This window comes from Cololabis saira, chromosome 14 (genome assembly GCF_033807715.1).
Source record: "Cololabis saira isolate AMF1-May2022 chromosome 14, fColSai1.1, whole genome shotgun sequence".
NCBI classification, from domain to species: domain Eukaryota; kingdom Metazoa; phylum Chordata; class Actinopteri; order Beloniformes; family Belonidae; genus Cololabis; species Cololabis saira.
Genome location: NC_084600.1, coordinates 44,696,852 through 44,715,389, shown reverse-complemented (window position 1 = coordinate 44,715,389; position 18,538 = coordinate 44,696,852). Strand labels below are relative to the sequence as shown.

At 42.4% G+C, this 18,538-nt stretch overlaps 1 protein-coding gene across 1 annotated transcript in view; it reads right to left on the bottom strand.

The window, feature by feature from the left end:
* The window catches only part of LOC133460116 (protocadherin-16-like), a 178,361-nt gene that overhangs the window by 51,422 nt on the left and 108,401 nt on the right, over positions 1-18,538 (bottom strand). The window contains exons 7-8 of the mRNA XM_061740647.1: positions 3,401-3,589; positions 320-551 (exon numbers count right to left, since the gene is read on the bottom strand). Coding sequence (XP_061596631.1) covers positions 320-551; positions 3,401-3,589 — 421 coding nt within the window. The remainder of the gene's footprint in view (positions 1-319; positions 552-3,400; positions 3,590-18,538) is intronic.

Below are 18,538 nucleotides of genomic sequence, written 5' to 3'. Positions count from 1 at the left end.
ACAGCGCTTTAATTTTGAAATTTTTTGTATTTTCATGTTTGTTTCTACGGAAGAGTATCAGGGCCAGACAGGAGATTTTTTTATTGTGCACTATTGTGCACAATTTTGAGAAAAAAGTTGTTTCCGACATTTCAACTTTTTTCTCAAGATTTCAACTTTTTTCTCCAAGTGCATAATGAAAAAAAAATCTTCCTTCGGGCTATTATTTGTATTTTTCTCCTGCCTGGCCCTGATACTCTTCCTTATGTTTCAGATAAAAAGCTGTTAAAACAGTGTTAAGACATTTTATCTGAATTTAAAAGTGAAACTGTGATTGTACCCGTGTCCTTGTTGAGGGTGAAGAAGGTGGAGCCCCCTCCTGGCACGGTGCGGTACGTCACCCGGCCGTTGTCCCCGGCGTCGGGGTCGTTGGCCGTTACCCTGGCGACGGAGGTTCCCGGTGCACTGTGGGTGCTGAGGCTGACGGTGTAGAGCAGCGGGTAGAAGGACGGACGGTTGTCGTTGACGTCCGTCACCGTCACCCGGACACGGCTCGTCGAGCTCAGACCGCCCTGGAGAGAAGACAACGTTAACGATAGTGTGGCTAACAGAAAGCTAACAACAGCTAGCCTACGTTCAGACAAACAGAGACAATATCTGCGTCCGAAATTCCCTCCTTCCACCCTAGTGAGTAGCAAAAACAGAGATTTTTTAGTCCAAAACATTAGTACGTACTCAATAGTATTTTCTATCCATACTCATTCTGGATAAATTTATTAGTGTGGATTGATGGACACTAGCTGAGCAGAAACTTCCCACAATTCAATGCAGCGGTGTTTTGTTGCTAAGTGCTGCAGATACTTAGCAACCAACAAAAATGGAGGATAACGTTACCAAGAAAACCAGCACCACCATCACGCTACAATTCAAATGTGAGGAATTAGGTGTGATTTCGCTTTGGTTTCCATCAGATATTAACCAGATGATTCAGCATTTATCACATTATTGTGTGGGTAGATGTATTTGAAAAGTTTAGGAATGAGCTACAGCCAGCCAACGATAGCTAGTGCTAATGTTATTGTTTTATGGTATAACGTTAACATCAAGTGAGAGGGGGCAGGGAAACACAACTATCGTATCTAATCCGAGCGGAGCACTGCTACTGCTGCTGTTACCATGGTAACAACTCCCCTCCCAACGGCAGGAAGTGCTGCTGTTACCGTGGTAACAACTCCCCCTCCCAACGGCAGGAAGTGCCATGTGGCTCTGAGTAGAACGTCAGACTTTCTGCATACTACTGATATTTACTCAAAAGTGTGCCAACTTAACTTTTTGAGTATATACTGTTTAGTATGGCATTTCCGACGCACCGATTGTCTGAATTCATTGCCAAAATGTATCTGATTGGGAAAAAGTATTGGAATTGTATCGGGAGCCAAAAAATACGTATTGCATTCACTTGAGAAAAAAAAAATCTGCTCTGTTTTTTTTGATTAACCAGATACCTCACAACTTGCTTTCATGGAAGCAAACATGTTCCTGTCCAGTTTCATCCAGTTTTATTTAGGTTTTGGTTTGAAACATTGGTAGATAGTCTTGTCTTTAAGTTATATAGATGGTATTGTTATTAGTTTGTCGACTTTGCGCAGGAACTTCAGGACTTTGCGGTTGTTCAAACGGAAAGCCCATTCTGATCTTCTGGACATTGCAACTTTTCTCCAGGATCAGTGAATGCAAGTGAATCTCAAGTGAATGCAATACGCTTCGGTAAAAAAAAGCGATCGGATCGGGAAAAATCGGGATCGGCAGATACTCAAACTCAAGTGATCAGGATCGGATTGGGAGCTAAACAATTCAGATGGGGACAAACCCTCTTTAACAACAATGTGCTGAGATAGTTAAAGGTTAAATCCTGCATCTGTTTCGGTTCCATCCGATCGTCTCCACAGACCTGCAGCAGGTTTCTATCACTTAATTAAAAGTGACTTGTATTTCCTTTCGCCGGGACAGCAGATCTGCCGTAGAGGAAGAGACGACCGTCACGTGGAGCCAATCAGCTCGGACGGGTTTTACTAGGCCGTTAAAACGAGACGTTAAAACGAGACGTTAAAACAAGACGTTTAAAACGAGACGTTAAAACGAGACGTTAAAACGAGACGTTAAAACGAGACGTTAAAAGGAAACGCAGCGAGCAGAACCGGCCGGATCAGGACAGGAATGTGGTGAATGTTGCAGAGAAAATCACTCCTGGCATCACTAATAACCTGCAACTACGACGGCTCTGAGCTGGAATTCCTCTGAGTTCTGCTCTCGGCCAATAAGTCGTCATTTCAATTCATACGGGACCAGAGAAATTGTTTAAATGTGATGTTGGAAGGCGCCGTAGAGAGGTGAAGTGGAGGTGAAGCGAACGACTGGACCTGATCTGACCTGTTGAAGTTTGAGGAAACGCTTGCAAAGAATATACTCTATTTTCATTTTACAAAAAAAAGCCATAAGAATAATTAAAGCTGTAAGCAGCGATGCAATTTCCACCAATTTCCACCAATTCCACACCAAAAGTCAAGGACTCAAAACTGAGTCCAATGACACCACCCACGAGTCTTTATGTCAAACCATTCAAAAGTTATGGCAGAAAGTAGGAACTATCAAATATGGACCAACCAGCTACTAGTATCACTTCCTGTTTAACGTCAAGGCCAAGCCATTTCACGAAAGCCCCACAATACGGTTTGATGTACATGCACGAAAATCGGTACACACCTGTATCATGTCGCACCTCAAAGAAAAGTCTCTTGGCGCCATGGCCGAAACCCAACAGGAAGTCGGCCATTTTGAATTAATCGTGTCATTTTGCCGCAATTTCTGCCATTTCTTCGGCCGTTAATACGTCCCGAATCGTAACGTGCACCCAGGTGTGTTATACATCAAAATGTGCGTCTCCATCCTGCGACGACGTGCATTACTTTTGTCTTTCAAAAGCATTACCGTGGCGACGCTAGACGCCAAAAAGTGCGCTCGTGTAATTTTGGCGCAATTTCTTCCATTTTCACGTGTCGTACTTTAACGAACTCCTCCTAGCAGGATCGTCCGTTCCACATAAAACTCGCTCAGGAGACACAAAAGACGTTAACGATGAAAAGTTATCAAAATCGCGAGTTTTCGTGAAATGGCGTGGCCGTGGCGCCGCGTCAAACTTCAACACTAAACAGGAAGTGATACTAGTAACTGATTGGTCCATATTTGATAGTTCCTACTTTCTGTTATAACTTTTGAATGGTTTGACATAAAGTGTCATGGTGGTTCATCGGAGTCGGTTTTGAGTCCTTGACCTTTATTGGTGAAAATTGCACGCGCGAGGGCCCGTTCATCGCTGGTGCAGCTTTAATTATTATTATTATTATTATTAACGTGGTCTCACCCCGTCGGTGGCCGTCACCGTCAGGTCGAACCGGTCCGGTCCCTGGTCCCGGTCCAGGGGGTTGCTGGTGCAGATCTGCCCCGTCTCCTTGTTGATGGTGAAGGGGGTCTGGGTCCCGGTTCCAGAGGAGAACCCCAGGGCGTAGACCAGGGCCCCGAAGGAACCGCGGTCACCGTCGGTGGCCGAGACCTGGGGGGAAACAGAGCTGGAGGTTAGAGACGGACCAATCAGACGCCAGGAACTCAACTCTTACATGTAAATATATTTCTATAGACCTTTACAGCCCCATCTAGGAGCCAAAGTGCTTTGCAGAATAAAACATACAGAAATACAACATACAATCATAAGACAGAGCAAAAAGATAAATAGAATCAAAGAAAAAGAGCACATCACACATCATGCTTTAGATAACTTTCAGTCCAGTTCGGCAGCAGTTCGGATTTTCTTTTATTGTCCACTTCGAGAAAAAGTCGAAATGATGAGAAAAAAGTCGAAATGTCGAGAACAATGTTGAAATACAATTTCAAGACTAAAATTTCGTGAATAAAGTCGAAATTTAAACTTTTTTCTCGACATTTCAACTTTTGTCTCGATATTTCAACTTTTTTCTCAATATTTCGACTTTTTTCTCGAGTTCTTGAAAAAAATGTTTTTTTTATTATTACATTAATTGAAATTTTATTTCTTGGGAAAAAGGGACAGATAAAATAAGCTTAGTCTTTTTTCTGTTTCCTTTCATTCAAGGAAAGAGATTTGTTGTAATTATATTGAACTGTTTTGCTTTTCTTTTAATGAATGAAATAAAGAAATAAAGAAAGAATTTGCTGTACTGAGCATGTGCGAAAGATGGACATCTACCCACAGGGAGTAGAACAAGACGAGTTTCAGCGTTGGGGGTCACAGAGATCACATTCCTTCTCTTAACAGAACACCATCAATGAAACGTGTTTATCGCTCCACAAATGTTGATTTAGCTTCTTCCTGCGAGACAAACCCCCCCCAGGGCGACGCCGCCGTCCCCACGACGACGCCGGCCTCAGAGAATCTATTAAAACAGCCAGAAATCCCATAATACAACAGAGACTTCCTGCAGGGAACCGTCCCGGCGCTGCGGGTCACGAACCGGCGGAGGATTCACCGAACCAGAACGCTGTTTGGTGGCGTTTATGGAGCCTGTTAAAGCAGCTTCTTCCTCAGAGAGGCTTGATGGATGCAGGAGGTCTGTGACATCACTGTGACATCACTTCCTGTAGTTAAACAGCACCAAGACAGAAGCCGTTCTGACCAGCACAACCCTAACTAACCCTAACCCACACCAGGTAGACTCATCCCCAATAACCAGCACCACCTTCTCCGGCCAGAACCTCCCGCTCTCATCTGTAATCACCAACCTAGGGGTCAAAAAGGACCCCCACCCGACCTGCAAAACCTCTGCAGAACCTCTGCAGAACCCAAAGTTCGGTGTCCTCATCACTTTAATTTCTCCAACAAATCCTGCCTTGGAGTCGGACCAAGCGTCAAGACTTTTGTAAGCCTTCAAGCTTTGCTTCGTGTATTTCCCCGGCGTAGAAATTAAGTACATATAAATATCAGGAAACTGGATTTGTGGCCAAATATCAATGTCCATGGACCACTGGTTCTTGGTAACTGTACCAAATATTAATGTCCATGGACCACTGGTTCTTGGTAACTGTACCAAATATTAATGTCCATGGACCACTGGTTCTTGGTAACTGTACCAAATATTAATGTCCATGGACCACTGGTTCTTGGTAACTGTACCAAATATTAATGTCCATGGACCACTGGTTCTTGGTAACTGTACCAAATATTAATGTCCATGGACCACTGGTTCTTGGGGTAACTGTACCAAATATTAATGTCCACGGACCACTGGTTCTTGGTAACTGTACCAAATATTAATGTCCATGGACCACTGGTTCTTGGTAACTGTACCAAATATTAATGTCCATGGACCACTGGTTCTTGGTAACTGTACCAAATATTAATGTCCATGGACCACTGGTTCTTGGGGTAACTGTACCAAATATTAATGTCCATGGACCACTGGTTCTTGGTAACTGTACCAAATGGGTGATTCTCACGAAACTGTCCTAACTTTTGCAAAAACAATTTGGGGTCAATTTTGCTAGGTTTTTCTCTCATTAGTAGCAAGCAGGGTCTCAATTAACTGGTTCAATTAAAATGAGTGATCAATACATGTTTTTTAATACATTTTTGGAATGTTTTATTGAGTCATTGACCAAATAAGTTCATTACCGTAACACATTTTCAATTGATGATAACTGAATATGTATGAAAAGTAGACCTTTTATTTTTTTCATGTATGTTCTATTAATAGTTCAGAATAGCCACATAGTGTAAACACTCAGAATTTTTTTTATTGATACATTAATTTTAGTGATTATGTTCATTACCGTAACAAAATTACATGTTTTACACTAAATCTTTCTTGTAGTGTAAATTTTACAAAAAAAAAAAAAAAGTCAATTCAGTAATCTTAAAAGACTTGACAAATAGTTCCTGTACAAAAATAAAATTTGAAGTTTTCACTCATTCCCATCCAAATATTTACATATATAGCAAGTGTTACGGTAATGAAAAGCTGTTACGGTAATGAAAAGTTTTGTTACGGTAATGACCTCACACAGCATTCTTACATAGAAGCTATGTTTTTAGTATTCACAAATTAGGCTATATGGTCCAATCTTTTTCACTGTTTATTATGTAAAGCTACATTAGAACTACTGAATGATTAGATTGTCTTGGGTAATGAAAAATTAAGCTTGACTTTACGAAAAAAACAATGAATCAAGAGCAATTCAGAGAACGTTTAATGTAACCACAATCAACAATAACATTTTCAATTCATTAAAACATAACAGAATGTTATGTATAACATATGCATAACAGAACCACTATCAATAAAATGTAAAAATAATCAATTCAATACAATAATTAATACAATACAATAATCAATGAACAACCTTCAACAACCCTCCAACCCTCCTCCCCCTTTCTACCCTCCCTTACTTGTGTTTTGCCCATATTTCTGGGGCAACACTGAAATGCCTGGCTGATGATGTCGTCGGCATGGGTTCAGGGATGAGGTCCAAGATGTTTTGCTTAAAATACCAGACCTTGTCCCCTGGGATCCTGGTCGCGGGGGTGTAGAAACAATTTCCACCTGCAGACTCCATTGTTTCAACCTCAAATTCATCACCTACGATCTAGAGAAGACAAAAAAAATAATCACACTCAGTGTTAAGTGAGCTGCCCTACAATAGCTCAAACAATGAACAATCATGCTTCAGGCGAATGGATAAGCCACGTTAAGAAGCAACTAACCCTGGTCGTGCAGCTTAACTCATTGAGTGCCGCGATGTTTTCCAAAGTTTTAATCCTGGTACCAGCAATTTAGACCATTGTTGACGATTTTTGTAGAGCCACATCATATTCTATGTTATATCTATGGACACATACTATGGCTCGTTTGAAAGGTGAAACTTTCTGCTTCAAATAGGGACAAACCATTTATTTCTACGTGCCTCTGTTCCTGAGAAATCTCAAGCTAAACAGGCCAATTTTTATTTATTTTTTTCTAGAAAAGGAAGCGTCTTTTATGATATGTGCTCTATGCCTGTCGCTCTCTGACACTTGCATTTCTGGGTCAACGGTCTTGTATAAGATAAATGTTGTTGTTCTATTTACAAAACCACCATGGGGGGCGCTACAGAACAACAATAACATATTTCTACTGCTGGGCGAGAGAAGCACCGTGCCATGCAACAGCCACTCGCCGCGGAGTGGCCGAAGCAGGTCAGGAACACCAGCCCCACCAGTGGTCACTCGTGGGCCTGCTGAAGGCTGTGGCACGACATGGTGTGAAGAGAAATTACCATCTTATTACAATGTAATAATCTTAAAACCTTGACGTCACTTAACACCAACACATTCCTACCTGTGTTACCGTACCAGGATACAGGCATCCGTCATACTTAACAAGCACCCATTGCCCAACTCCAATAGAGTCCTCATTTTCCTTCTCTTCTCTGAGAATGACTTCATTTGGAGTGTAGCAGTCACATGCAGGCTTACAGAAGCATGACACCTCCCTCACTCTGATCTTCCCTGGTTCTGTTGCGATAAGCTAAAAAAAAACAGAAAAGTATATTACGTTACACATTTATTCTGTGAACATAATGGGAATCGTCGTAATTTGATTGTTTACTGAGTGACACCTTACTTGATGTACTTTCAGGGTGCCTTGCACTGTCTTAAGTGATGGGGGCACTAACTCTCCACATGTTTCAATGTCCTCTTCAGTCACCTTGAAGAGTTTCACTGAACTCTGCTCGGAGAGGTTGTGCAGCAAGGCCTCAGCATCAGGTATGTCCGTTCCATAGGCTACCAGCCTGTCAGCAAGATTTTTCAGTGCTCCTCCGACACCGTCTGGCGCACCTTTCCCGTGTGATGCCTCTGTAAAATTCCAGGTCACGGACTTGAAACCTTTTATAAAAGGCACTGTGGACGCCAAGTAGAAGGAGACCTGGGGGTGGGGGGGGGAGAAAGATAGAGGGGTTAAATGTTGTGAGTGAGTGAGTGAGTGAGTGAGTGAGTGAGTGAGTGAGTGAGTGAGTGAGTGAGTGAGTGAGTGAGTGAGTGAGTGAGTGAGTGAGTGAAAGAAAAAGACAGGAGTGGCAGTGAGCGAGTGAGTGAGCGAGTGAGTGAGTGAGTGAGTGAGTGAGTGAGTGAGTTACAGTGAGTATATAGGGTATTTTTGTCTGTCTCATGTTTTACTGATGGATTTTTAAAATTCTGACCAATCAATATCAGTCCAAAAGTTATTGCTCATAACAAACCTTGTTGCGGTATTGGGAAGTTGGCCCATCAGACACCAGGTGGACATGTTTTACTGTGGGGTGACTGGATTTTATATGCTGCCACACTGGATCCAGGTGTGCCCACGTCGCTACAGCATCGTGCTTTAGACTGCTGGATACCGTGGCAAAGGCTTCCGGCTGTCCCTCACTCACATACAGGACACCAGTATGCAAAGTAACCTGTTTGTGACCTCCACCAAAGTGTGTGTCCTTTATTTCTTTGCTCCACTTACAGTTGTAATTTTCACTGTAGTCAAAATGTACAACTACTTCATCTTCCACCAATCTCTCTTTCAGCTGCCTGATCTCTCTGAACTGGTGTGCTATATTGAAGAGGTGCACCTTGAAACGTGGCAGGTCATTGGTTGTTTTCTCCACCAGTTGTTGTAGGCTGGCCGCTTTAATTTCCAGAGCAGTGTGTTTGCCTTCAACCTCAGTTGTGGTGCCATCAGAGGATTTTTTTGAGTATGGTGACGTTTTTGTCACCCACTCGTTCCATCTCACGATGTTGTTCTTCGTGGCTGGGTCCATCACAACTGGCAACATGCTGTCTCTGCAGGTGTTGCAACGGTTATATGCGCAGTCGATGTTGCTCAAGTCACACACCGTTAAGCTGACCAGGTCTGCCGGCTTATTGCAATTTATCAACCCAAGCTGATGCAGCTTTTTCACTTTGTATGTGAAATTTTCATGGAGTTTACAGGCACACGTCTCCCTATCCTTCACTTTTGGGCTCACAATCCACAATGGACGATGCTTGCAGAACTGCGAGCGGGAAATCTTCATAGAGGGATTTTCGCTCAGAAAGACCTTGTGGAGATTCTCTAGTGTGTCAGTGAGAGATCTCTTCCTAAAGATTGCGCCATTTCTCCTGATTTCTCCAGTTTTTCCATTGATCACGGTTGTGATGTCATCTCTGTGAAAGAATGTGTGGATCTGCCTTCTCATGTCGTGGCGTCTGTTCTGTGCAACCTTCCTTCTGTCTGCCAGCTTCCTTTGTGTCTGATGCAGCCTCGCAGAATTCTTTGCTTCAAGACGTTTTATTTTTTTTCTCAGGTTGTCCAGCTCCTTGTTTTTCTTCTCTAGCTTTGTCAGTGTGATCTTCAGTTTTTTTGTTAGCTGGAGTTTTTTCTTCACAGACATTGCTCTTTTAGGTGTTGATGTCATTGGACCAGGGGGTGATTGTGTTGGGTCACTGGTCTGAGTTCTTCTGGTTGATTGAGTGTCCTCCTGGAAGAGAGAGTGAGACAGTGAGTGAATAAGTAAGACAAAGTGTGAGTGAGTAAGTCAGAGACTGACGTGAGTGAGTGAGTGAGTGAGTGAGTGAGTGAGTGAGTGAGTGAGTGAGTGAGTGAGTGAGTGAGTGAGTGAGTGAGTGAGTGACAGAGAGGGCAGTGAGTGAGTGAGTGAGTGAGTGAGTGAGTGAGTGAGTGAGTGAGTGAGTGAGCCAGTGAGTGAGCGAGCCAGTGACAGAGAGGGCAGTGAGTGAGACAGAGTGAGTGAGTGAGCGAGCCAGTGAGTGACAGTGAGCGAGTGAGTGAGTGAGTGAGTGAGTGAGTGAGTGAGTGAGTGAGTGAGTGAGTGAGTGAGTGAGTGAGAGAGCAGTGAGTGAGTGAGTGAGTGAGTGAATGGGTGAGTGCTGAGATATAAAAGCTATAACACCTTGTTACAGGATTGTTCATCCCTTGGCAGTAGCACTGGCCTGGGCTGTAGGGGTTGGTCCTCAGATCCATCAGATGGGGGGCTGTCATTAAGAATTGCCTGGAGGCTTTTGTTCTTCTTCTTGTACCTTTTGGAATTTTCGTTCCACTTGGCTCTTTGTTTTTGTTGCTGTTTAGCAGTGAGTTCGCCAATCGACTTTAAAAGTCCCCTCTCTTTTCTCTTCTTATACCTGCATGTAATACAGAATATCAAATAATTATTTATTTCAATAACACATTTTTTACAATTGAATTGCAACTTTATGTTTTCTATCTCCCAAATCTCAAATCAACCCCTAAACCTCAACCCCTGAATCCTATTCCCGCCCACACATACATCCTTGTAATGCTATCTTTGTGAGGATACTTATCAACATAGTGTATTCCCTAGCCCCACACACACACATTCTTGTAATGCTATCTTTGTGACGACACACAGTTCTAACCTCTCTCTTTCCTTCCTTCTGGATTCCTCAAGAAGGTCTGGATCAGACCTAACCTTTTCTCTGTGCTTCTGCACCCTGGCCTTTGTAGCTTCTCTGGCTGCTCTCTGTTTTGCCACATCTCCTGATCTTAATTACAATGGTTATACAACATTATTGAATACCGCCAGTCTTGATACAAGTATATTTCTAATATTGTAACACTTTACAATAAGGGTCCCTTAATTAACATTAGTTAATACATTATTAAGCATTAATATAAACTAATGTGTTAATTAATTCTAAGTAATGCATACATAATAACTAATTACATTATTCAACTTTTATTATTACTTAATTTATTAACTAACTTTGAGTAGTAAACAGTTCTGCTTACTAATAGGCTACATTAATTAATCCTAAATTATACGTAATAATGATCTGTAAACTGTTAATTAATGCTTAATAATGTATTAACTAATGTTAATTAAGGGACCCTTATTGCAAAGTGTTACCAAAGTAAGTCTGTAACCCATTCCCGTAATTTTTTATAACTTATTAAATTAGCTAAAATGGCTAAAACTAGCTAGGTAGTTAGTAGATATGAGAATAAATGCTGCTACAGTACAATATAAACCCGAGAAAACGAACCACAAAATCTGTAGCCCCGATTATACATATATAATAAATTACCGTAACACTTCCTTTCATTACCGTAACAGCCTTGCATATGTTACGGTAATGAATGCAGAGCGTTACGGTAATGAATGGCAGTTCCATGTTGCTAGCAATAATTAGCACAGCTAGCATGACTGGGCAGAAATATTTTCACTAACAGTTAAGCTCTATAAAAGTTACTTTTCCACAGAATATAAAGTTATTATTTACAAAACTATTTTTAATATACCCTGTTACGGTAATGAACAGTAGTAGTATGCCAAGGGGTGTATATAATTACAGTTTTTAACATATCTACTGGAAGAACTTGAAAGATGATCTTACCTGGTAGCCATTTTGCAACTTCTCTTCCACAAGAGGCATCATGGGACAAAAAAACTTTATTTGTTGGAACACAGGGATTTTAATGGAGACAAATATCTCTGTTACGGAAATGAACTGTTCATGCTCCGGACACATATGTTTGGCCCAGAAAGTAGTTATTCACAAATAGTTGGCCCAAAATGGTAACACTGCTAGTTAAAGGGTATAACACCAACCATTTTTTGTATTTATATGTATATTAAATTATGAGGATGTATTGTGATAATTTGGGGTTTAAGATAAAAAATAAAAGCCCGGACACGTTACGGTAATGAACTTTAAGGTTGAAATGTTGTCATAAAATATAGAGTAATTCATTAAATGCAAAGACAACAGTAGTCCTACAATTAGTACATAACCTAGTTTGATATATAATACAAATGTATGATTGTTTTAGTAGTTTAGTCTATAAAATCCTTACAGGCATGTCAAAATGCAATTTCGTGAGAATCACCCAAATATTAATGTCCATGGACCACTGGTTCTTGGTAACTGTACCAAATATTAATGTCCATGGACCACTGGTTCTTGGTAACTGTACCAAATATTAATGTCCATGGACCACTGGTTCTTGGTAGCTGTACCAAATATTAATGTCCATGGACCACTGGTTCTTGGATTTGTGGCCAAATATCAATGTCCATGGACCACTGGTTCTTGGTAACTGTACCAAATATTAATGTCCATGGACCACTGGTTCTTGGTAACTGTACCAAATATTAATGTCCATGGACCACTGGTTCTTGGGGTAACTGTACCAAATATTAATGTCCATGGACCACTGGTTCTTGGTAACTGTACCAAATATTAATGTCCATGGACCACTGGTTCTTGGTAACTGTACCAAATATTAATGTCCATGGACCACTGGTTCTTGGTAACTGTACCAAATATTAATGTCCATGGACCACTGGTTCTTGGGGTAACTGTACCAAATATTAATGTCCACGGACCACTGGTTCTTGGTAACTGTACCAAATATTAATGTCCATGGACCACTGGTTCTTGGTAACTGTACCAAATATTAATGTCCATGGACCACTGGTTCTTGGTAACTGTACCAAATATTAATGTCCATGGACCACTGGTTCTTGGGGTAACTGTACCAAATATTAATGTCCATGGACCACTGGTTCTTGGTAACTGTACCAAATATTAATGTCCATGGACCACTGGTTCTTGGTAACTGTACCAAATATTAATGTCCATGGACCACTGGTTCTTGGTAACTGTACCAAATATTAATGTCCATGGACCACTGGTTCTTGGTAGCTGTACCAAATATTAATGTCCATGGACCACTGGTTCTTGGATTTGTGGCCAAATATCAATGTCCATGGACCACTGGTTCTTGGTAACTGTACCAAATATTAATGTCCATGGACCACTGGTTCTTGGTAACTGTACCAAATATTAATGTCCATGGACCACTGGTTCTTGGGGTAACTGTACCAAATATTAATGTCCATGGACCACTGGTTCTTGGTAACTGTACCAAATATTAATGTCCATGGACCACTGGTTCTTGGTAACTGTACCAAATATTAATGTCCATGGACCACTGGTTCTTGGTAACTGTACCAAATATTAATGTCCATGGACCACTGGTTCTTGGTAACTGTACCAAATATTAATGTCCATGGACCACTGGTTCTTGGTAACTGTACCAAATATTAATGTCCATGGACCACTGGTTCTTGGTAACTGTACCAAATATTAATGTCCATGGACCACTGGTTCTTGGTAACTGTACCAAATATTAATGTCCATGGACCACTGGTTCTTGGTAACTGTACCAAATATTAATGTCCATGGACCACTGGTTCTTGGTAACTGTACCAAATATTAATGTCCATGGACCACTGGTTCTTGGTAACTGTACCAAATATTAATGTCCATGGACCACTGGTTCTTGGTAACTGTACCAAATATTAATGTCCATGGACCACTGGTGTAAACGTGCCCCAAAAGTCACCAAATTTTGCACCAAGCCAGGCCTGGTGAAAAATTTGATATTTAATGGTTTGCATTAATGGGCGTGGCCTAACGGCTCAACAGCGCCCCCTAGAAAACTTTGTGCCTCAAGCCCCACAATACGGTTTGACGTACATGCACGAAAATCGGTACACACCTGTATCATGTCACAACTTAAAGAAAAGTATCTTGGTGCCATGGCCAAAACCGAAAATTGTACGCGCGAGGGCCCGTTCATCGCTGCTTGCAACTTTAGTTATTATTATTATTATTATTATTATTAGCATTATCATTATTACTCCTCCGTCTCAGCATCAGCACCTCGTCCTGAAACCGTCGGAGTCGCTCCGGTTTTACTGGGAGAACCTTTCATACGCAGAGATCGTTGTTATCACCTGTGACTGTGAAGATGCCGACCTTTCAGACAACATGGTTCCGGTCTGAGACGCCCACCAGGGCGTGAATATAACGACCTCTCCGTAACACCTTTATTTAGTTTCTACAAGATATCTGCTCTCCCAAAGCTGCCGTCCCCGCGGTGATGAACTGATCTACTGACGTAAAACACAAACACAGATGTGGAGGCTCGTCTCTTCAGTGATGTCATCATGTTTGAACCTGAACCGGCCCTGAACCCCCCGAGCCGAGGACCAAACGTCCCAGACGTCCCAGACGTCCCAGACGTCCCAGACGTCCGTCCTCCACCGACACATGTCTTCGTCATCAGATGTAGCCGCCGGCTACGACACAGAGACACCGCCTCGACTTCTGCCGCTAGCATAGCACGTTAGAGCAGCTCTGGAGGGGTTTGGGTTTAACCTCCTCTGGTCCAGATCGTTCCCGGGTTTCCTGCTGAGACCAACGCTCGTCTCCGGGGATGTTTCCGTCTTTAGCGGATTAGCCACCTGCAGCGAGGAGGACGGGACGACCCGGCTAACACACTTCACCAGACGATGATCACATCTCCACTTAATCCACTTAAAGAGACGCTAATGCTTCATCATCGCCTCCACCTTTAACTTCGTTTCCCCTCAGACGAGGAGGCGGACGAGTTAAATGTTTAGTTAAGAGTCTGGCGCTAAAGCACACGTCCATAACACCTAATGTTTGGAGAATGTGACGCAGCCGGGAGACAGAAGAGAGACGAGGAGTCTCTAATGGTTCTTTTCCACCAACTCCTACTCGTCTCCTCCACTCGTTTTGGTTCTTTCCCACCAGGGGTCTAACGTGAGAGTAGATACTTTTCTGTATCTACTCTGCCGAGGTTCTAAGCGGCTGAGTCGGGCTGTGATGTCATCACACTCCAGGCCACCGATTGGTCGGGGGGTTGGAGTCAGACGTCTGATCAGGATGTGACATCAGAGAAAGAGACTCTGACGGAGATTCTTGTTCACTTTATTCCAGCAGCAACGGCAGCAGAAGTTGGTGATCCAACTCTGAGGTGCAGACGTTCATAAGCGCCTTAAACGTTAAAAACCCTGACGTGCAGACTCTTCACGCCACCGAACCACCGAACCGTCTCCATGGGAACCGTCCGAGCTCTGCTGAACAAAACTCCCCTGTAATAATTTATCTACTGTTTCTGAATCCTTCGGTTTCGCTCAGCTGCCGATGCAGAAACAAGCGCCGAGACGGAGAACCGAGATAAGACAAGAAGAGTTTCCTCCCTCCCTCCTCTCTCCCGTTTTCTTTCCTTTTTGAACATAAAGTGAACAAATCAATAGCAGAGTCCAAAGATCTGAGTAAACATCGATACGCGAGACGTTCTCTTAAATCTGGGAGGCCAGACGGCGGCGGCTGCCAAGAGGAATCAAGAGGAATCCAGAGGAATCCCTCCCACGCCACGGCCGGCCGGCGGCCGTCGGTCCAGGAGAGACTACAGTCGTCTCTCAGCTACTACTACAAATACTCCTACAGATACTCCCCCGTCCTCCGTCTCCGTCTGGCACGAGAGCAGCACGAGTAACGATGGAGATACAGATACACACCGACCAAATACACACCAACCAACCACATACACACCAACCAACCAGATACACACCGACCAGACAATGTTGAATTAACTCAAGTTTCTGCTATTAAATTCTTAGGTGTCATAGTTGATGAGAAATGAACATGGAAGTGCCGTACTGAACTTGTCTGTAAAAAAACTATGAGGTCAATCGGTATTTTGACTATAATACGATCACTGGTGAATCAATCTTGTATTTTAACTTGTTATTATAGCTTCATTTATCCATATATTGTGTATTGTAATTCTGTATTTGCAGCTACATGTCCAACTTTTCTCAATAAGATCCTGCTAAAGCCCAAAAGACATTTTTGAGACTGGTTACTTTGGCCAAAAAAACAACCAGATACACACCAATAGGGATGGGAATTGATACGATTTTTACGATTCCAACTCCATTTTCGATTCTACTTAACGATTGAGTTCTTTATCGATTCCCTCATCGATTCTCATTTGGGGAAAAAAGGACAACAATGAGGCAAATGGCGCTAATATGATCGGCAGTGTTCGTTAGTTAAATAGTTAACAGCAGTATTATTAGCCGAGGACATGCTAACGCTGCTGCTGCTGGGTGTAGAATTACTGACGTTGGTCCTGAGCAATGTTCCCTCTAATTTTTCATGTATCTGGGCACACACGCAAGCTCCCTGAGCAAACTGAGGACGACTGTGAGCAACATCACATATGCACGCTTTATTTTTAAGTATCTCATTACACTTAAAAACAAGACTCGTCACTGGAAAAAACAACAATTTTCACCTGTTTCAAGTAAATTTTCACTTGAAATAAGTAGAAAAATCTGCCAGTGGGACAAGATTTATCTTCTTATTACAAGCAAAAAAGTCTTGTTCCACTGGCAGATTTTTCTACTTATTTTAAGTGAAAATCTACTTGAAACAGGTGAAAATTTCGACTTTTTTCTCGAAATTTTGAGAGAAAAAAATCGAAATGTCGAGAAAAAAAGTTTTGAGAAAAAAGTCAAAATGTCCAGAGAAAAGTTGAGATTTTGAGAAAAAAAAGTCAAAAATGTTATGAAAAAAGTTGAAATGTCGACAAAATTTTGTTTTAATTGACCATTTTCACTTGTTTCAAGTCAATTTTCACTTGAAATAAGTAGAAAAATCTGCCAGTGGAACAAGATTTTTTTTGCTTGTAATAAGAAGATAAATCTTGTTCCACTGGCAGATTTTTCTACTTATTTCAAGTGAAAATTGACTTGAAACAGGTGGAAATTGTCAAATAAGTTATTTTTCTGGTGTTATTTTTCTGGTGATGACTCTAAATGTTGAAATAGCAGTAAAACCACATTCATTGATGAAATGACATAAGGGATGGGAAGGAGGGATGGTAGTTTTACAGGGGGGATGATTTGGACCGTTTTTATTTCAGGGGGGGATGATTTGGACCGTTTTTATTTCAGGGGGGATGATTTGGACCGTTTTTATTTCAGGGGGGATGATTTGGACCGTTTTTATTTCAGGGGGGGATGATTTGGGCCGTTTTTATTTCAGGGGGGGATGATTTGGACCGTTTTTATTTCAGGGGGGGATGATTTAAACCGTTTTTATTTCAGGGGGGATGCCATCCCCCCTCAACTCCAGTACTGCTGGTATACCCAGCAATGGTATGGACAGCTTTTAGCAGAGGCTTCAGACTTTCTCATGTCCGGGATCCCCACAGCTCCTTGTATTCCCCAAATCCTTGAATACTTCTCCTCCTCTCGACTCGCGGGACCTCCGTAAACTGATTTATGGTTCCGCGTTACACCAACGCAGAGCCTACGCCGTAGCGTACGCGGCGACGCGCATGTACGTTGCGCGTCGCCGCGTACCCTACGGCGTAGGCTCTGCGTCGATTTAGCGCGGAACCATAAATCAGGCTTTGCGAATGAACGTCTCACGAGGGGCAGTCGCGTTGCAACGCCACTGTAGCCAAGTCGCAAGGAGAGAGCAGAGTACTGAGCTCATGAGAAGTCCCAGTACGCCAGAGGCTAATATTGAGAAGTGGGGGTACTCCGTACCGGCGCGTACCGGCCCACTTAAAGCACTGCGCTGGATAGACTTTCTTGTGCGCTGAGAATATGCGGGCAGTGCGCGATTGCGCACGCGCGCAGTTTAGAGGGAACATTGGTCCTGAGCAGATCGAAAACACAACATTCATTGATTGGTATTCCAACAATGTATGTGCAAATGTTGTTGCATGTTGGAAGTATTTCCTCCTTTTGATGAAATATTCAGTTGGCAAGTATTTCAAGTTGTCTTGTTGTTACCGGACTGTCGAGTGTTTGATCACTTTGGTGCTGTGTTTGCTATCGACTACTGGCTTATGCAACGTGTGTGATGACGTTGATCGTTCCCACAGGAATCGATAAGGGAATCATTTGCAAAATTTCCAAACGATTACAAGGAATTGAAACACTGGGAACCAGTTCTGAACAAGAACCGGTTCTCGATTCCCATCCCTACACACCAACCAGATACACACTAACCAGAACCAGATACACACCAACTGTACCGTCTAAATCTGTCTGCCCGGGTAGTACAGCACGGGTCAGTCTGGTTCTGGTCTTCGTTAGACCGGTTCTGGTTTACGTCGGACTGGTTACAGGTCAGTCTGGTTCTGGTCTACGTCTTCTGTGATCAACGCTGGGCCGGTGCAACGCAAGCAGACGCCGGCAGACGGCGACCTTAATGGCACTTTAAAATGCTTATATTCAGCTACCAGCGGTCAGGTTTTTTAGTTGAAACCTTTGAATGGGTTTGGACTAAGAATCTCTTCAATCCTTGATGGCGCTAGCCTGGACTCAATTAAACCTCCAACTGGTGGATCAAACCTTGTTGAACTGAATGAAGATACTTGACTCTTGTTCCTTGATTCAATGAATCAATGAAGAAGAACTCTTTGAGGAAGAGAAACTTCCAAAAACTCAGAACTTGAGACTTGTGTGTTTACCATCATTTTGTTTACTTATTGTGTGAAACTTTGCAATATAAATTATTATTTTCAAACTTAAGTTGTGTCTGTGGTTTTCATATGAATTGGACTCCTCATTGTTTCTTCTGTGTTCACCTAGTCCATTATATATT